At 40.1% G+C, this 21,478-nt stretch overlaps 1 protein-coding gene across 3 annotated transcripts; it reads left to right on the top strand.

Annotated features, from left to right (window-relative positions):
* The first annotated feature begins 665 nt into the window (after window positions 1–665).
* LOC105900442 (NACHT, LRR and PYD domains-containing protein 12-like) lies at window positions 666–16,593 on the top strand. 3 transcript variants are annotated; one of them, XM_031563809.2, is made up of 10 exons: window positions 666–1,395; window positions 4,189–4,310; window positions 9,141–9,196; window positions 9,397–9,669; window positions 9,905–11,510; window positions 12,037–12,213; window positions 12,442–12,615; window positions 12,707–12,880; window positions 13,708–13,754; window positions 14,629–16,593. In XM_031563809.2, exons 2-10 carry the CDS (start codon window positions 4,252–4,254, stop codon window positions 15,171–15,173), a joined length of 3,111 nt encoding a protein of 1,036 aa, XP_031419669.1. In that variant the 5' UTR covers window positions 666–1,395; window positions 4,189–4,251; the 3' UTR covers window positions 15,174–16,593. The 3 variants fall into 3 exon arrangements, with proteins under 3 accessions (XP_031419669.1, XP_031419670.1, XP_031419668.1); XM_031563810.2 differs by lacking the exon at window positions 666–1,395 and adding an exon at window positions 2,309–2,389 and having other exon boundaries at window positions 13,732–13,754; XM_031563808.2 differs by lacking the exon at window positions 666–1,395 and adding an exon at window positions 2,309–2,389.
* Window positions 16,594–21,478: the final 4,885 nt, after the last annotated feature.

Raw genomic sequence — 21,478 nt, 5'->3', positions numbered from 1 at the left:
GCCCAGAATCAGCCTCTCTCTGGGTCTGGGCCATGGCTTTGGAGTGCATTTATTATCAAATCCAGCATGAAATGACAGTTTCACAACACTGACAATAAACATAACATGTTTACATCTATCTACAGTCTATGCATGGAGATTGTAATAGCCTACACTGATGGGGCTGACTATGTGACTGTATGTACAGAATACTGTTAAAAAACATTTAAAATAAAAGCAAGCATAGGCAAAACCGCATCCTTCCTGTTTTTCTATAGACTGTGTGTCCAGTCACTCTTCCTATAAAAGAGACCCGTCTCAGTCTTTTTACTTCGTGTTCAATTGCTGTTCTCACATATTCAGCAGGTGGAATTATTGTGTCCTCAGGGACAGTTGAGGAGTGGCTAAGGGACGACTCCTTTGGACGCTGAGGTAAGGTGGATCATGACATGCATGTTGATGGGTGTTGATGAGTTGTGGGTTCATAGAGATGTTGTATGGATTGTTGGTTGAATTACAGACTTCAGCATGTGTTAAATGAGATAAAACAATGTCATGTAAACAGTACAGGGTGCTCACCTGTGTTACATAGACAGGGGGGGGGAAGAAGCTGTATACCACACGAAACATGAATTCGTTAATGTATTTTACTCATGTAGATTTCTGATTGAAAGAGCTCTGTCAGAGGCTCTGCTTATTGACACTTCTAGGATGTAAGGTCGAATGTGAAAAACATTGATGTTGTCTTACTCTGCTGTGTGGGAGAGCAGATATGTACACCACTGAACTATAAACATTTAGCTATAAAAAGTAGATCTTCTGCTTCATAGATATAATGTGAATTATGCTCAATTAGTTAAGCTTGCAATTAGACTTTACCAAGTAAACTGTGGAAATGGATATCAGACATCACATTATATTACAATATTACAGTTAACATTAGCTCCAAAATGTAACATTACCTGCTGGTTATTTATACTAGTGTTCACTGTTTTTATTGATTTTGCTGTTTTAATGTTCACAGAAATCATCAGAAATATAGTGAAAGAGCGCCTCCTACACCTTAACTTTTGACACTGTTATTTGTAGGGAGAGAAGCATGCACTGCTGAGTTATTTAATACATACACACATATGGAAACTCTATAATCTAAATTATGTATTACAAACTGTCCATTTATTTCACAAACACACCCACACACTCACACTGTGTAATATTCACATGCATACAGACCAATAAGGATATTGGTGCTTAAAGGTGCTGAAGTGACAATCAAATCTACAAATACATAACAGGGCATTTTGTCATATCATGATTTTCTAAAATACTCTTACTGTAATACAACCAGCAATGTTTTTGTTTCTCTAATTCACTTCAGGGAGGTGTTCCAGATTTGTGACTTGGTGACAAACATGGGTAAGTTGATAGAGTTAGAGTAAGTGGATACACACACAAACAAACACACACACACTGCTCCTCTTTGACAGTTCAATCAAGTGATATAGTATACCGTTGTAATCGTAACTCTATGTGATTCTAATGTCATCAAACATGTATGGCTTTATTCACCTAACCACCAACAAAAATTGCAGTATCTAGCAAATATGAGGACACCATACAACTGTATTGCTACAATAAACACTACTGCAAATGCCTTGGATGAAACCAGAGATTTATTTCACAATCATAAACATATTAGCAGGTAGGCTACTTTCTGAGCTGTTTTGCAGCAGGAAATACATAGAGGAAAACTGTATCAAAAGATACAAAACCAAAAGATTGTTCGCCCCATATTCACTGGTGAATACTGGACCCATTTTGACACTAAAATGGCATTTGTGTGAAACGTCTTCAGAATAGTTACATAGATGGGCTACATTTTTATCAGTTTACTCACTTTATTCACAAGGGTCTAAAGTAATTTTTAGGTGTATAAATATAAGTCCTGAATACTGATTTTGACTCTATATGGAAACATGCCAGACTTTTTCCCCTTCAAATACACCATGGCATCTGTACCTCTAGGCTATTAAGGCTATCTGCTTTTCCTCTCACAAATGGAATAATTTGACTAACTGGGTGGGAACTGTGTTTACTCAAACCCATGGCAACACACATATTACAGTTACAGGTAAACCGGAGAGTAGCTTTACTAAAGGGCTTATCTTCCCCCCATCTTGCGCTGAGCAGAACAGCATGACACTTGTAATGTTCATGGCCAGTGAAACACTGCCACCCAATGGATGCTTGTGTTAGAACAGCCACAGCTTATAGTTTCTTGAAATCAATATATTGCACATCTTGATTTTTTTTTTCATTCTTCACACACAGACATGCCTGACTTGCTGCCAAAAATCACGTGATAAGATTACTCTCATGAGCACTTTGCAAACACAAATCCTGTGGTTTTGTAAGTATGAAATTACTTTTGCCATTCGTTTTTTACACTTTTGCAGATCAGAATTTATAGTTGAAACCTCCAAACATGTGGTTCTGCAAGTTGTGAATAACAATTGTGATTAGTGTTTCGGTGCTACAGTTCGCCATTTTTCACAACAGCAAATCATACTCTGCATTTCTACACAATTCTACCTTCATGATCATGTATTTTGTACTATCACCTCTGACAACATATTTAACACATACAGTACATACACATAAACCTGGCCTGGCCTGAACCCAATCATCCAGTTAGTCGTGGACTAATAATCCAGATCCCACAATGACCACAGTGTCTGTTCAAAACCAAATGTAGCAACACTGGAGACTGCAAGCACCATGTTCATACAGACATAGAGAGATACTCTGTGTGTGAAATGCCGAGCTTTGGCTGAAATGACTAAACCTGTTCAGCTACACAGCTTTGGGTTGGGCCTATTTGGACAAAACAGAAAGAAAAAAAAACATTTCTTTGAAACTCTTTGCTTTCAGTTAGAACTTGTGTTGAAAAACCAAGGTGGCAACATGGACACTGAAAGACTGATCAGTGTAGCACATCATGTTAGATAGTGCAGCTTATAGAAAAATAGCCCACTCATTAGACCATTCACTTCATGGAATCACAGACACTTTGGATATAGTCTAGAAAGTTCTCTTTTTGCAAAGCACTTCTACTGCCTAATGTAATAAAGATATAACCTACATTGAGGTCATTCCCTTCTATCCCAGCCTGTCTTTCAGACAAGAGGATACTTGATATAATAATAATGACAATAATAACAATTATTATCACAATGAGGACTATCACGATGATTTCCGTCCCTGATCAAGATGAATCACTTGACTTGGTCCCCCGGCGCCTAAAGGCTGCCCACTGCTCTTGGGGTCCCGGAGAAAGGACAGTCCAGGATGGGATAAAAGCAGAGAGTTAATTCACTGTGACCTCGGCCTGCGTGTGCGTGTGCGTGTGTGTCCTGTGTCGCCACCTATATATGCACGTGTGTGTTGCTGTGTGTCGTTTGTGCGACAATATAAACTGACTGAAGTCAGCCTTGTTTGTTAAACCTAGGTGGCAATATGGAGACTGAGACACTGATCTGTGTAGCACATTATGTGCGTACAGATGCAGAGTTATGTGTGACATGTGGAACCTTTCCAGGAACATTTCCCAACGTCTTTAAGCAGGCAGCTTTGGGTTGGGCCTTTGTCGGTAAGAAAGGGACTTCCTTTCTCAGGAAGGCTTAGCTGTAAGGCTGAAGCTTGGAACTCTGATCAGTTGCAGTGAGGAAGAAAAGAAGAATGACAGTGTAACAAAACATTTTTGTAGCTTTATTTAAATGCAGATATCCATTCATACATTCAATGTATACGTCAATGTTTTCTTTTTAACAAATCTGTATCCCTTTATCTTTTTCTGTAAACACTGACATAACATTTGCATGATAGAAGAAGCTCCACCAGACTTTTTTGTATTGACTGTCTTGAAAAATATGAGCATGAGATTTGACTGAATCAAAGTCCTGCGGCAGTGAAGTAGTGATATTGTTGTATATTATTGTTTTGCCTATCTGGGGAGCTGTGGCGCAAGCAGCTAAAAAAAATAAAAAAAATAAATAATAAAAATAAAAAATATATATATATATCTTGCATATCTTTTCAGTAACCCCAGAAAGGAGCTGTTAACAACTGCACTCAAAAACACACCTCTATATTTAGATTCAATTAATATATTAATGTTCTGATTTAACAAATATGTATCCCTTTACCCAGGTGTCCAGATGTAAAATAGTGAAGATTCTCCCTAACAAGTCCTGGGATTTCCTGTGAGGAGAGATGGCTGTATCATCACAAAAGCCCAACCTGGTTTCGACAGACATGGAGGACACGATAGAGTATGTTGTGTTCTCGTGTTTCATTTACCATTCATGACGCCATAACCCAGATCTACCATCTACCTTGTCGGCTCTTTTGTTGAATAGTGAACACCATTTTCACAGAATATTAATTCGTAGTACAAAAGGAATCTACATGTAATAATGTGTGTATGTGCACAATAATGTGTAAGACCACACCTATAAGTGCATGTGTGTCTGTGAGTGTGTCTGTTTGCATGTGTGTGTGTGTGTGTGTGTGTGTGTGTGTACCTGCATGTGGTGTTGGCAATGATGTGTATGAGTGTATGTGTCTGTACAATGGTGGTGTCTAGGCACTGACCCTGGCTCAATGGCTCTCAGTAATGTATTTAGCAGCAAGAGCTTCTGTCTGTCCAAGCAAGACAGGCAATACCTCTAGTTCCTCTACATCTCAGAACCCTGGGAGTAGTCTAGCAAACCTGCAGAAATAGGTGTTCAGAATATTTTCGTATTTCTCACAGTGAAGGAGAAAGTGCACATCAGTCTCAACCTCACCGGGCATGCAGTGACCACATACTCTTCGTTCCATTGGCAACCATGATTTAATTTTTTCCCTTTTTTCTATGTCTAGACTGCGGTCACTGAGCCTGTACTTGGTCAGGATCTGCCTCTAGCTGAACACAGGATTGTAACCAAACTAACGTGTAACGCAGAAGGCAACAGTGAAACGAAACTAAGATACGCTGTGTCAAAACACCGGAACAGACAAACAGGGTGACGAAGAAAACTGAGATCCCCAGCGTTAAACACAAACAGGGAGAAACGAATAAACTAATAATCTAACAGGGGATATCAAACTAACACAGAGACTATACTTAGGGACATAAACTAAAGATCAAACAAAACAGACTCTAACTCTGGCTAATGTGTACAAGGGTGCGGAACAGAACAAAATACGGTTCAAAGCCGGACAAGAAAGTCATGAACACAGGAGGCGAAGTCACCAACCGTTGTGCCACCATACAATCCTTAAAATCCTTGGTCATACAATTATTAGAAGAAACAATAGAAAAATAAAGCCTTTATTGTCATTGTATTCGCATACAACGAAATTTGAATTAATGGGGGTACGTTCTTTTCACCATACGTTTGTGTGCATGCTATTTTAGCAGGCCTTGCGCACCACAACAAATTGAACAAATTCACTGTCCCGAGAATCTTTCTTACACTGAAATTTTATTGACCAGCAGGTGTCACTAGTGTGCCTTCGAAGGTTCGAGTAATGAACCTTTTTTCAACACGACTGGCTGGAAAGCTTTGAGGGTTCATGAAGCTTCATTTCGCCATCACTACCGGAAGCGTTAGATGGGTTTGGAGCTGGTCGTCTTGGGCAGTACGTTCGTCCATTCAATGACGAGACCAGACACGGAGTGACGGGTATATGTAAGGAGTGAAACAGGTGTGTGTGATTGGGAGACGCGAATGCAGGGCAGCTGGGACGGTGCACGAGACTGATGGCATGCAGCTGGGAGTGTGAGTGACAGTGAGTGTGCTGAAGGGGGCGTGGCCGGAGTGGAATTCAGCACAGACGTGACACTGTGGCTCTGGACTACAGTACTGACATAAATGCTCAGCTCTCAATTATTTTCCGCGGTGTTAATAACCAGTTTGAAGTGACAGAGGAATTACTTTGTGTAAAAACAATGCAAGGCCGTACCACAGCTAAGGATGTATTTGAGCAACTATGTGATGCAATTGAGCATGCTGGTCTGTCATGGAAGACGGTGCACCATCAATGATGAGCATATCAGTAAACTATTAATTATAGATCACTATAGATGGAAAGATGCTGTATTTTGACAGACAAATGAAACTATACACTTGAAAGATATTTATTATAAATACATTTATTTCATTTTATAAATTAATTCTGATTTTTGTTGAAACTTTATTCAGTTTTCTGCTTTGTTTTGTATGTTTTCAGCCTTGTTACCAGCTATACAAAAGTTGTGCAGTACAGCATTTGCTTTGAAATGTGCATGTATGAAGGAAGAATATAGACGTAGAGGTCGATGAAGACATCAGGCATGAAAATCCCTCACCTTTCGGCGAAATTCGCCGTTTAGAAAACAAAATAGGTGACCTACGTGAATCGTGTAGATTCGATGAGAAATGTTTTTTGGGGGAGGCGAGACGGTAGTTGAAGATGGAGAGAGCAGAGGGATTGTTGGGCGGAAAGTTTCTGTTTAAGAGTAAAAATGACAGAACAACCGACAAAACTAAAGTTGTATGTAGCATTTGTCAAGCTGAATTTAGCCATCACAGAAGCAGCTCGTCTTTAAGTTATCACCTTAATGCAAAGCACCCGACAGAAAGCAGTCCCAGGTTAGATGGTCGCCAACCCACACTCCACGACTTCACTAGGAAAATAACTAGACCAGTCCGTGAAAAGGTTACCAACGCTTACGCAGTTTAGGTTGCCGGTGACTGTCGGCCCATAAACATAGTTGAGGACGGTGGACTGTCTGAGGTGATTCGAATTGCTTCAGGGGACAATTCTTACGATTTACCGTCGCATACATTCCTTGTATGACGGCGAGAGAGCACGAAAAATGCAGCTCCTCGAACAAGTTGCCAGCGTCGCCCTTACTGGTGACAACTGGACGTCAGTCAGAAATGACAATTACCTGGGTGTCACAGCTCATTTTATTGACAATGTATGGAAATTGAGATATTTTGCATTGGAAGTAAAAAAAAAAAAAAAAAAAAACATTCGCGACATACAGCGGAGGACTGCGCAGAGGAATTCATCGACGTCTCAAACAGATGGGAGATAAGTGGCAAACTGACCACTTTAGGCACTGAGAGTGCCCGTATTGTGTTGGCAGCTGCTAGGCTACTTCCATTTTAACATCTACTCTGCGCGGCACACAGTCTGTACCTGGCTGGCACTTTATAGGCTAGGTAAGTTATAGGCCTGAGCCTCTTTGAAAACACAGTTCTGCGTGTAGTTTTGTGTTAAAAAAAAAATACAATTAAACAACAGTGTCTAAAATACCCGCTGTCTGAAAGTGATTACTCGTTAATTTATAAGATTTAGTCTTTAGAAGTCAAACAAACTTTTAATTGCGATTAATTTAGATTAATGAATTTCAAAATGTGAGATTAATTAGTTATTTTTTTTGTATCTATTGACAGCCCTAATTAAAACATTAAAACATTGTATTACATTGTATTGGCTGTCAATCATGATGGAAGAGTAGACAAGTTAAGTTACAGCATGTGCTATGCATTAAGCCATTTGTGGTGCCCTTACCACATTGTGCCTCTTATACTGTATGTTAGACCCAGTGACATCAGTGCATAATACTTAGTAAGAAGGCCATAATAATTTTGGACTCATGGCTGAAGTTAAGTTTCTCCAGCTCTCCCCAGGTTGGCAAAAAAAGCATCTCAAAATGCATCAGATTGATGCTTTAAAATATGGAATATTAAAAATGTTCTTACGGGGGCCCCCGGACCCCCCTAGAGGGGTAATATCCTTCTCACCTTTTTCACCCCTGACCCGTTTTCATGCCTGCAGACATTATCCCACTATTACATTATCCCACTATGTAATCCATGGGCTTCCTTCAAGGTGATCAAAAACTGCAACTATAACTAACACCTTTATCCAAAGAGCATATTGCATTGCCCTGGAATTGAAACTGCAGGGGCGACAGTGGTACAGGAGGTAGAGAAGTAATTTAGTAATCAAAAGGTTGCTAGCTCAATTCCCTGTCGAAGCGTCCTTGAGCAAGACACTGAACCCCTAATTGCTCGTGATGTCCAGTGTGCCATCAGTGTAAAATGTAAAATGTGTATACATCCTTGTGAGTCGCTTTGGATAAAAGCGTCTGCTAAATGACGAAATGTAAATGAAATGTAAATGAAATGTAATGAAACTCAGGTCAGCTAATTGTTATTCAACAACACTAACGATTGTACCACTAATCACACATGACAAATTTGCCACACTCAAAAGTTGTATCTACAGTATTGTGATAGGCAAGCCAACAGATCAAAAAAATATGGCCAGACTGGCTCATTGGCCCCCAGGTAATTTGAGTTTGAGGGCCCTGCTTTAGAGGATGTGGACAATATGTCTGCTTGGAAGAGTTTGAGGTGGTATGTGTGTCTGGGGGTGAAGGTGTGAATGTGGGGGCATGAGAGGAACGAGGTATTTGAGGTGTAAATGCCAGGCAGAGGGGTCTAGTTAAAATACTAGTATGTCTGGCTTCAGCCATTTGGTGTGACTGAAGCTAAAAGGGTGGGGGGTTTATTAATATGGTCTGATATGTGAAATCCACCTAAATCTAACAGTTGTCTTTGATAGATTTTTCAATAGATTGCAATTTTGCTCGATTGTCTTGGGGTTGAATATCTTCTACTAGTATTCAAAGTGTTTTTTTTCAGATTTCATTATTTTGGGTTTACTGAATAATAGATAGATAAACAGATATTTATTTTTGCACATAGTTAAGGAACAATCAGACAGGCATCCCTGTTATCATAAACTGTGATCTGAAACAAAAAACCACAGACATACTGTGTAGAAACAATTTGATAATGTATTTATTTAATAACTTACTGTGCATGTAAGATAAAGATCATTTACTACTGATCACACCACATTGAAAATATAGGTTTAATTGATGTTTTATTCAGATGTTTTATTGACATGAAATTATGAAATCCACAGGGAAAACAAATCACAAAACCATAAAATATAATAAATGACAGTCTCATAATGGTGCATACATCAAGACAACAAAAAAGCTTTAAATAAAGTATACATCTTTAATTTCACTCCATCACTCCACACCACAGGGTGGATGATATGAAGCACTCAACCGGGGAAGACCAAGAAAACAAGATGATACCTGGTAAGATGACAGATTATCACTCTAGGTCATTTCTAGGGCATTTGAAAAAAAATACTTGATTTCACACGTTTTAGAAATATATTTATAAATATGTTTACAAACATATCCTATAAACCAATTAAAATAAAAATGCATGGCATCTAATTGTATGGCAAAATACTTTTGCAATAATCTGACTCTGATGTGTATTTGTGCAATAGACAGAATGTGCAAAACGTTGTCTTCAATCCCCCAACTGATGCGGAGCGCATTGGATGATCTGTCTAAAGCCGAGCTTAAGAGGTTCAAGACTATTCTCAAGGAAAGATCTGCAATACCATGGGGGAAGCTGGAGGAAGCTGACACTGATGAAATTGTGGAACAAATGGTTCAAAAGCACTGTGTGGCAGACTCTCCCAAGGTCATGTTGACCATCTTAAGGAAGATGGACAAGAACCAGCTGGCCACAGACTTACAGAAAAAACTAGGCACAGGTATATATTTAACAAAACATTATATTTATAAGTATATATTGTTGCTTCTATAGTAATTTCTCACTCTCCGCCTTCTCCTTCTCTTATTGAAAACCATACCTGGAGATCAAGATATCATATGCAATGTATACAACCATGCTAAACCTTGCTAAACATAGAATAGTTTGTTATATTGTTGTTCAATGTTATTTCACCATATTTTGCCACATTACATCTCACTTTTAATCTTTTTAAGAATGTGATGCAGCACACACTGTTCTCTCACAGAAGGAGTCACTAAAACAGAAGCTTCGGGCACACCTGAAAAGCAGGTTTTCTACTGTACATCAAGAGTGTAAAGATTGCAGAGTGCAAGATATCTACACTCAGCTTTACATTGTAGAGGGCCGCACAGGCGGGGTCATCTGTGACCATGAAGTATCGACAATTGACATGAGACAGATTGGGGCAGGACCAAGCTCTGAAGATGAACAAGTCAAGTTGGCAAACATGTTCACAGACAGGTCTGCCACAAAAGTTTTGACTTTGGGAATTGCGGGTGTGGGCAAAACCATTGCAGTGCAGAAGTTTGCCATGGACTGGGCTGAGGAAAAAACAAATCTAGACATAGACTTTGTTTTTCTCCTTCTATTTCGGGAGTTAAACGTAAAGAAAAAAAAATGCTACAGCCTTTTTGATCTTCTTTTTGAATTTTACACTGATCTCAAAGATTTGAAAAACTTCCCCGAATTCAGTGGATGCAAAAGTCTGTTTGTCTTAGACGGCTTTGATGAAAGCAAACTCCGGCTGGACTTTGAAGAGTGTATTTCTGAGCCTGAAGAAAAATCATCAGTTGACATCCTCATAACAAGCCTCATTAAGGGTATGCTACTGCCCTTTGCATTCATCTGGGTCACAACCAGACCAGCAGCAGGCAGTCTGATCCCACGTAAGTGTTTCAACTTGGTGACAGAGGTTCGGGGATTCAATGACCTCCAGATAATTGAGTTCTTTCAGAAAAACATAAAGAATCCAGAGCAGGCCAAGAGAGTCATTGATCATATCAACAAGAATAGAAGCCTCCTCATCATGTGTCACATACCAGTATTCTGTTATATTATAGCCAATTTGAAGGACAAAATACTGGAAGATCAGAGCAAAGAAGCCAAAACTCTGACAGAAATGTACACATTGTATTGTGTCTCTCAGATAAAAAGAATGAATGACAGCTATCCGGAGGACAAGAAGATGAGTGGAAAGGAAAAAGGGCAGTTCCTTGTTAAACTTGGGAAACTGGCATTCAAACATCTGGAGAAAGGAACCCTGGTCTTCTATGAGAAGGACTTGAAAGAGTGTAGCATTGGTGTAGATTGCGGAGCACTGCAGGCTGGAGTTTGTACACAGATCTTCAACATGGAGAGTGCTGCAACTGGAGAGAAAATTTTCAGCTTTGTGCACCTCAGTGTACAGGAATTCTTGGCAGCTCTTTATGTTGTTCATGAAGGTGTTCATCAGGCAAATCCCTTTGAAATGAACTGGATAGAGAAGACCAGCTGGCTGTTCACACACTCAAGGTTCGACCTTTACATATTTGCTGTGGAAAAGGCCCTGCAGAGCCAGAACGGACATTTGGATCTTTTTGTCCGTTTCCTCCTCGGCCTGGCTCCAATGTTGGAGCCAAAAATCCGGTCCCCCCTGGATGTGCTGCTGCCACAGTTAGCTGTCAGAGGTGTGAGCATCAAGAAAACGGTTCAATACATCAAAGAGAAGATCAGGGAAGACATCTCACCAGAACGGATCATCAACCTCTTCCACTGTTTGAATGAGTTAGGGGACAACTCACTGATTGAGGAGATCAACAGGTAATTAATACAGGCCATTTCAGATTCAAAGGAATTGATAAATAGCACAATTAGTAGAGCATGGTGTCAACAACACCAGTGTTATAGGTTTGATTCCGAAAGAGTACATACTAATAATTCAATATAATTCAATTAAATTGCATTTAGCGACAAAACAATACAATTGTCTCAAGGGGCTTTGAGCAATTAGCAGGCCTCAGTTATTGGGGGGGGTTACTGTTTTAAACATGTTGGTTTTCCTACACGTACTGTAACTGTTTGTGGTGAGGAAAAGATCATAAATGCATTGAAATCATCAAGTCTGTGCAATTATGTTCCCCAGATAAAGGAATAGTCCTCAAATTATGTTGCCAACTTGTGTCAAATTCATAATCTGCTGATTTACTGCTGATTCTTGTCATTTGTATTACTCTTTTGTTCTGAACTTTGGAAGTAAAGAGGTGCATTGTCTAAATAAGAGGCTAATAATCAGAGGCTTTTCAAGTATCAGTAAGATTATGAATATTGTGTTTAAAATGTTACCCAGGTACCTAAACTCAGCAGATGAGGAGAAGAACCTGACTCCAGCCCAGTGTTCAGCTTTGGCTTATCTGCTGCTAATGTCAACTAAAGACATGAATGAGTTTGATCTGAAGAAATACCTGAGATCAGAGCGAGGGCTCCACAGAATGCTTCCTGTAGTGAAAGTCTCTAGGAGAGTTTGGTGAGTACAGTTTTGGGTGAGTTCTGTGGGTAAAGCCTTGTTAACAACAATGATGAGAACTTGGGACCATTTTGGAAAAGCATTCTGACATACTGGCTGAGAGAGATGCTTATTACATAACACTGAGTGTGTTTACATGTCTATGAATATGAATAAAAGAGTTATAATTATATATGCAACTGAGATACCTCGAAATACTTTTAATGTTTAATCTTAATTTCTAAACAGGCTAAATCAGTGTCGACTCTCTAAGGCAAGCTGTAAAATGATGGCATCATTGCTACAAGGGACACCTTCCCATCTGAGAGAACTGGACATGAGTAACAATGACCTGAAGGATGAAGGAGTGGAGCTGCTCTGTGTGGGACTAAGATATCCACAATGCAAGCTGGAAACAGTTTGGTCAGTTATATTAAACATTACCTAAAAACAATATATTTTATAAATGTAGAGTCTGACTGACTGTAATTGTGAAGATAATCTCTTGTTTCAGGCTGAGCCATTGTCTCATCACACACAAGGGCTGTTCTTTCTTGGCCTCTGCCCTCAAATCAAACCCCTCCTACCTGAAACAGCTGGATCTGAGCTACAATCACCCAGGAGATTCAGGTGTCAGAGAGCTCTCAGAGAGACTGCATGATCCCAACTGTAAACTAGAGACTTTCAGGTGAATGCTGGGTGTTTATCTGGATGTAAATAACATTTTGATCTTAGGTGAAGTATTCTTGATAGACTGCCTATTGTCCCCATGTATGTGTAGGTTTTCTCCCTCATCCTAAAATGGACACAGTGGTGGTTCTTGGTGTAGATGATACAGGCAGTTGCTGAGGGCACCAAGGCTCAAGGGGTTGGGAGGGATATTTTTAATGGAGGGGATGGGAATAGTCTTTTCACTAAGAGCAACAACTTAGGCTACGTCCACACTAATACGTTTACATTTTGTAACAGAGAACAATCTCCATCCAGACGAGTATTTTAGCTCCGTATCAGAAATAATCTTCATCCATACTAACATGCCTAAAAATGCATATCACCTGAACATTTATGCACAATGTAAACCATAATGCTGCTGGACACAGGCATTGTTGCAGATCGCTTGAATAATAGCTTGCTCATAGCTCGCTAATAACTAAAATGTAACCCCAGATTTTTCTAACTAAACTGGGCCAGCAGCGTTTCCAAAAGTCTCTGTTTTAGGCCCTTGAAAAGATTAGTATTGACACCAAGCATAAACATAGTAACTTTTTTTAACTAAAGGGGGTCCAGTGTGTCTGTGGACAGCTATGTGACAGTCCTGAAAAAATATCCCAGGTGAAACCAGACTATGAAATATATTACTGTTTTTATATTGCATGCTTAGTGTTTTCCCTGTTCATCTACAAAACCTATATAGTTTTGAATGATACAAATTATACACTGATAACAAATCAGTTCACGTGCTAAACTCACAGTTTTGTGCCTCAACTGTATTTTCCTCTCCCCTTCTTTCTTGAGGTATGACCATGGAGGAGAGTGTAGGATGAAACCAGGACTGAGAAAATGTGAGTGATTTTATTTATTTTTCCCTGAAAAATTACATACGCGTGATTGTGTATGAACTAGGGCTGTCAAAGTTAACGCGTTAATCTATGAGATTATTGTGGCCGAGATGAATGCGATAAAATATTTACACATGCACTCACTCAATCACACACACAAATATCACACATACACAAGGATGTACATACACAAGGATGTACATACACACCCATACACACACACACACACACACACACAAGAGATTACTCATACACTCCCTCTTGCCTTCTCGCACACAGATACATTGAATCATGCACTCACACACACACACTTGTTCTCCTCCTAGAATTTTGAACACAGAAGCACACAGTCTTTTCTCCCTCCTGCCTTCTGGAAGGCGATACAAGAGTATAAGGTCCCGTACCAGCAGATACAGGGATAGTTTTTACCCACATGCCATCAGGATGCTGAACTGTCCTTGAAATATCTTTTTGCACTACAATTTTTTTCTCTTTTTCCTACCCTTTTTCTCCGTTCTCCAGTATTTATTTATTTATTTATGCTGGATACTCCATTCTCCATTTATTTATTCTCTAAGTTGAACGGACATTGAGCACAAAGAATTTCATTACTGATAAATGCTGTTTATGAGTAAATGATAATAAACTTGAACTTGAACTTGAACTTGAACACACACACACCATCTGTTAGATCTGTGTGTGATGGTGTGTTTTTGAGCATGCGTTTGGTTGTGTGTAAGCAGGAAGAGGTGTGTATCTGAACATCTGTATGATTGTGTGCCTCTGTGCGTGTGTGTGTGTGTGTGTGTATGGATGGGTGCAGTGAACAGTGCCTACCCCATATTCTGATGAGGATGTTCTCTCCTCTTGTCTGCAGATGCCTGTGAGCTCACACTGGACCCCAACACAGCACACAGAGAACTCTCTCTCTCTGAGGGGAACAGGACGGTGACACGTGTGAGAAAGAAGCAGCCATATCCTGACCACCCAGAGAGATTTGACTACTGGCCTCAGGTGCTGTGTAGAGAGGGTCTGTCTGGACGCTGCTACTGGGAGGTTGAGTGGAGTGGTCGTGTTGTGATAGGAGTGGCATATAAAAGCATCCAGAGGAAAGGGAGGAGTGAGGACAGGTTTGGAGAAACTGACAAGTCCTGGTGTCTGGATATGTCCGGTAACTCTGGTTACTCTTGGTACTCTACCTCTACTATGTCCGATAAGTACACTCCCCTCCCGGCCCCCCTCTCCGGCTGCAGCAGAGTAGGAGTGTACCTGGACTGGCCAGCAGGCACTCTGTCCTTCTACAGCGTCTCCTCTGACAGACTCACCCTCCTGGACACGTTCCGCCCCAAATTCACTGAGCCCGTCTATCCTGTGTTTTGGGTTGACTCTGGCTCCTCAGTGTCCCTGTTCCAGATTACATGACCTCTTAATTCAGCAGGGACATCAGAATCTGCAGAAGAGTCACACACTCCTGTTCAAACACCACTGTGTGATGGAAAATATTGTTATTTAAATTATATTTACACCGCATTGTATTCAAGGGAAACTTGACATCCACTCAACTATACATTTGTGTGTGTGTGTGTGGTGTACAGCTCAGACAACCAAAACCCTTGCGCCTAGGCATTAAAAACTGGCTGCCTATTGAACACTGTCAACTTTATTCTGTCAATTAACCAAAAGGCGGACTGGATGAGCCAGTGCGCCCCACCTGAAACCATCTCCCCAAACCCTGTGCAGGCATACGCTGACCATGTGCAAATGTCATCACACCAAGAGAACATCATAACAGATGTGCTAAACAGGACTGATGCCTTTTGAGTGGTCTGCTCTACAGATGAAAGAGTCCAAATGTGTTACTATATTACACAATCACTGCGTGCAGCCGAGCAGTCCTGATGTCAGCCAAATATGGTCAGTGCCAGAAACACTGGACTGGGCTTAAACTTCAGGGAAAGCTAGCCTGCATGTCCTCAGTGGACCATTCCGTGTCTCACACCACTCTCCAAAATACCTCTATTGACAAGGATGTCCAGATCTTTACAGTCAAAGCCGGACTTCAGGTGCTTCCAACCCAGCCCACTCTCTCCATCTGGTACCCTGACTCTCATTCTGTATTCGCCATAATTATTATTGGTACCTTTTTAATGTTGTATAATGTGTATTTCTTCTCACACATGATTTTACCCCTGTGTTGTGGGCCTATGGTAGTATGGGCCAATTAGGGGTAGCTCAGCTACCTGATAAAAGGGTTAGCGTGGTAGTGGTTGGGAGGGTTCTGTACTAAGAACTTCTTGGATGAGAGTTTGTTGGTGAGCTATATATGTATGCTTTTCTTTATTTTCCTCAGGAGAGTAAGGATAATACTTATGTGCTATCACAGTGTAGGGACATGGTGTACTATTGACTGTACATATACAGTTTGTAAATATTTTTTGTTTCAATTTATATAATCAGTCTTTTTGTTTATTTTTCACTTCTTGGATTATGCACCTGGTGGAGGACAAATACATTTACAACAACAGAGCCTTTTCTCCATGCTGCCTTTTGTGCCTTCACTAAAAGACTCTCGAAACGGTTAGTCTTTGACACATACCAATTGTTTTGTTAAACCACAAATGTTCTCCTTGTGCAATGCAGACATGTTTTCTGATGCAAATGCCATTAGACACAATATTGTTTGCTGTTTGTTTTTAGCCATAAGATGTGTTGTGCTGCTGTATAATTACTGCTGATTGAGTCACATGTTTGAATCATGTCCGAGCAATTAATGCATCTGCTAAAATTGGGTCCTTAAGTGTATTTTTTTAAATTGGTGACTCAAATAAAGATGTAAAATGTGTTGGTGTGTGTGTGCATGTCTCCTAGCTATCTGTGTGTGTGATCAACTATTCATCACTGTGTGTGTGTGTGTGTGTGTGTGTGTGTGTGTGTGTGTGTGTGTGTCTCCTAACTAATTCTGTATGTCTGTTAGGACAGGTAAGCACTTTAGGTCAGACACTAAACTGCCATGTTCCCATTCCATCCACTAGAGGGGGCATTGCTTTGCCTGTCGGCTGCTCATTGACTCATTATGGATTTTAAACAGCTGGTTGCCGGTCCTCTCCTGGACTCTGCAGCTGGGCATTTGCCTCGTCACAGATTTGTGGAGCGCAACCAGGATGTCGGGGCCAGCTACCCGTCATTGTCTGCCTACCTCCCCCTTCTGTGAACTGAAAACGCGGTTGCAGGGGCTGGTTGGCCGCAGGGGGCCTGTGGCTTGGGTTGGCCGAGTCCTGGGATGTAAACCAGCGCTCCTTCTGTTCTTTCATCTCCTCGATTGGCTTCATACACTCTTACGACCATGTTTATCTGCGCATCAGGTTAGGGACTCCAGGTAGACAGTTTTCATTTGTGAACCCCTAGATGTGATTGTCGTGTTGCTGCAGGGTGTTCTCTAACAACGCACACAAATACACATGTCAGGAAGGAAGACACACAGTAGTTGAACTTGCACACAAACGCACACACTCACACAGATCTTTAGTCGAACATACACACAGACACAGCGATGGGGTAGTTGAACATACACACACATACACACACATACACACACACAGAGATGGGTAGTTGAACATACACACACACACACACACACACAGAGATGTATAATTGAACATACACACATTCTCCCATGTGTTCTCTGCACATGTATCTATCTATATTCTGTAAGAAAGATCAGTTGAAAGACGAGAATATCAGATTGACTATTGTGTGTTCAGGTTCTCATATAAACTTGTTTGTCTTACTTTTGTGAGCCAAATATCCTGCCAATGTGATGGGCAAAAGACAGAACAGAGAAGGAACCGCTGATGTGTGATACATCCTGACTGTGGTTGTGAGGGTGTAGTTTCTACAGCAGACTGAATCATCTATATGTTTTCTGAAGATGAAAGACCTACTGATTATGAAAGTGCACATGCCCTCTGGAAGCTGTGATGAGTGAGACCAGAGAGTGAGAGGATGAGGCTGGTGAAATTATTCATAATACGTTTTCCCAGGGAAACTTTGAAGGCAAATATTGCTATATCATCATCAGATATTTTACGTGTTGAAAAGGAGTTTGTAAGGATTAATCCACAGTCTTTTTCTCTGTTTAGTTCTGTCTGTGTTTGAGGGAAGTCAGTTTGCTGGCCATAATTGTATTAATCACTGCAAACAATGATCAAATTAATTTGAAAATGATGAAAATAAAAAGAGCTGCATTATTTTGTACAAAATGTTACAAATAAAGTTTATAATATAGGCCTAGGTGTTTTCTTTATTGGTTTATTTAATAGTAAATGGTATTCATCAACACACTAGTTGTCCGTTATGTGTGTGCGCCAGACCAGACCCAAATTCACATTTAGGGGTTGAGGTACTGTGATATCTTTGATGGACAGGAGGGGGAAGCGAGGTTCTGTGCCATCTGAAATCACCATCATATATACAAATATAGGCTATTAAACACAAATGGCTGTATGTAAAACTTTGAAACACTCCAAGCAAACCGATTTGTCCCAACCCACAATGAGACCCGATGAGAAGCAAAACTCTGTTTCACTTTCATTTAATATTTTTCAAGAGAAGATATTGCTTGCATTGGCAATATGGTGTGGACTTCTAGTGGAGTTTCCTTAAGTGTTGTGCTGTGTGATATGACAGGCCATAATGCCAATATAGAAGACCAAAGTGAAGCATTGGTTCTAGGATTTCACTTGTAGGGGGGGATGTGAAGACTACCAGTGTCAATAAGCACATTTATTCAGTGTCTTCGATAAGTTTAAATGTTTATTCTAAGACATTTTTGCTTGATAGTTTTAGGGTGACTAGGATAAAGCCCCCCTAAAAAGTGTCTAGAACCGCCCATGGGATATAGCATATCTATGTCAGGTAATGGATAAATGACTGGCTAGGGCCTATAGGCTGTTAAAGGCAAAGTCTGCTATTCTGGTGAAAGAATGTTGATATTTCAGCTCAACAGCCAATACTATTGCATCTCTCCCTTCTGTGCTCCTGAAGCATTGTGTACATTGTCTTGAAATGTTTTCCATTTACATTGCCAGAACTGTATACCAACTCCAGAGTTTTTGGAGCGCACACACAGAATAGACGGCTGGGGGACTGTCTGGGTCAATGTGCTGAACTTGACCAAAAGTGCAGAATTTTGGGCTGTGCCTTTAAATAAGCAGTTTTAGTGGACACAAACAGATTAGGGAAAAGTCCTACTGGATACTCTGATTGTGATTGTTCTTTTTATTTTCTCTAGTCATAGAAGATTGATCCGTGGAGAGGCTGAGACGAGCAGAGGAGAACCATGAACACATCACAGTGTTGCCACGGGAACACCCTACCACGAGACACAAGGCCTTCCTTCTTCTCAAAGAATGAATGAAGTCATATGCAATTCCCTTCTTTGTAGTGATAGTTGGGTTTCTAACAGCATCGTATATAAATTCAACATAAGGTATACTTGTTTTTTTTCAGTATTTTTCATTTATGCTCTAGAACAGGGGTATTGAATTAAAATTCAAAGAGGTCCAGTTAGAGGTCTAACTTGTCTAACTTGCATTATGATTCAGTGCCATATATATTAAAGAAGCCTAGTATGTATCAACATCTGTATGTAGTCAACAACTGACTGTCAAGTCAAATCAAATAAAGAAAGTACAATTCAGGGGCTCCATCTGTGCGACTGGTTTTGTGACATTGCTTATAGTCTAGATACACCCAGTCCTGGTGCCATGGGGAGGCATTGGGGGTCCTGTGCCATCTAAAACCCCCATCATATGAAACAGTGTAGGCTATTAAACAAAAATGGCTGTATGGAAAACTTTGAAACACTCCAACAAAACCATTGTCCTAATCAACTATGGGAAGCAAAACTCTGTTTCACTTTATTTAAATAAAAAGAATGGGGTAAAACACAGCAGAAAATTTAAGAAGGAATTTCTTCTGAACTCCACTTCCGGTGGATTTAGGAACAAATTTGGCATTCATGAAAGTTTTCTCATCTGGGATTTATTCTGAACTTCAGAAGACTTTCGGAACGCGAAATAGCAGTCGTAAATCGGCCAGAGTTTTCTCAAATTCGATTTCTCAAAAAACCACAAGATGCCCCACTGGGCCGCTCCGTGTTAGAAGTGTTAAGGGCTGAATTTGTGAGAAATCGTTGGTGATTGCGTCCACATCAACTCTACAGACATCCTCGGATTTAAATCATTATAATAATAATAAATATGAGAATATTTGTATCATTAACAATTACGTTTCACATTTTCAGGCGTTCATGAATCTGGCGGAGATGTTTTTCTTACGTTGGTTTTCCGAAGTCCGTAAGAAACATTTCAGAAGAAACTTCAGAAAATGTTCGCGAATGAGGACCAGTCTGCAGAGCTGGAACTGACCAAGTATTAATATATAGGGGTTCAATACTTTCAGGGGGGTTAAATACTTTAGCAAGCCAAAGTATTTCCTCAACTGGTGATGATAGAGGTGTGTTGGGGAAGTATTTTTTAAGCCTGGCAAAGACATGATAGTAATTTCAAACATCATAGAATTTTTTTTTGTTTTGTACCGTTTATTTATAATGAATAATATACACCTGGAATTACAATTATAATCATGTAACACTTAAAGCATGATCAATATTACTGTGCATGTTACACTGCTTGTACAGTTCTTCCTGTGCCCCTTCATGTTTAACAAAGTTTGTAAAAATATCTCTTTTCCACGAAACAAAACATTATGGGCTTGATAAGTTTGAGATCATTACTGCAGTATGTTTTGATTCATACTGTTAAATGGCTGATCTGCTACTGAATGACTCACATCACATGGTGTTTGCAGTAGGGGCACTATTACATTGATTTAAGAAAAGAAAACATAAACATAACAACCTTGAGCAGCCCTTGGGTCAATAGTTTAATTTATTTTATAAAAGATGTTATGTCAACTGGTGGATATTGGGATATGCTCTTCTCTGAGTACAAAATGGAGTTGCGAGAGGACAAACAAACAATGGAGAAGGGTCAGAATGAAGAGCTTGCACTCCAAATTAGGTGAAAAACACCTAAAAAAGGCTGACTAGTGGACGTTTGTAGTGTACAGTCATCACACTTTCAGCACTTGCATGACTTGCAGACAGTAAAGGTATTCTATTGTTGACTTTATATATGGAGTTGTTAAGTCCATTAGCAATTACACCTACTGCTTTTTAAGTTTTTCAGTTGATTTAGAAGAACAAGATGAATCACTGACAAAACTTACTCCCCCACTGCCCAACACAAACCTGGTTAGTCTGATGTATAATATAGCCAACAAGACACCAATCACACTTCCAAATATCACACCAACAAGCGATCCTTGTACTCCATCAGTTGCCCCCAGAATTGCCCCTACAAGAGCTCCGAAGAAGGCCACCATTACGATCATAAATAATTCATTTACCGCCAGATACTGGACTGCAGCTCCACCCTGGCTAGTCTCAGCCACTGTAAGAAAGATAAATGGTTAAATCAATTACACAAGTTATCATTAATTCATTAAAAAGGTATATAAATCCATGTGGATGGTTGGAACCACACTGAAGTTTTGCAAGCATTAGATTGGTTTAGAAATGTCGAATTGTTCCAAATGAATAATTGCTCCAATGCAATTTCAGCCAAACTTCCTCATACTGGGTCCTCATGCCCAGACACAAAATG

This window comes from Clupea harengus, chromosome 26 (assembly GCF_900700415.2).
Source record: "Clupea harengus chromosome 26, Ch_v2.0.2, whole genome shotgun sequence".
NCBI classification, from domain to species: Eukaryota; Metazoa; Chordata; class Actinopteri; order Clupeiformes; family Clupeidae; genus Clupea; species Clupea harengus.
Note: the sequence above shows the minus strand (reverse complement) of the source record. Positions and strands in the feature narration are given on the sequence as shown.

Coding starts and splice junctions, on each gene's coding strand:
- LOC105900442 (XM_031563809.2), top strand. CDS start 4,252: ATGGCTGTATCATCACAAAAGCCCAACCTGGTTTCGACAGACATGGAG. Junction 4,311..9,140: donor GACATGGAGGACACGATAGA/GTATGTTGTGTT, acceptor TCCACACCACAG/GGTGGATGATATGAAGCACT. Junction 12,881..13,707: donor TGTAAACTAGAGACTTTCAG/GTGAATGCTGGG, acceptor TTCTTTCTTGAG/GTATGACCATGGAGGAGAGT.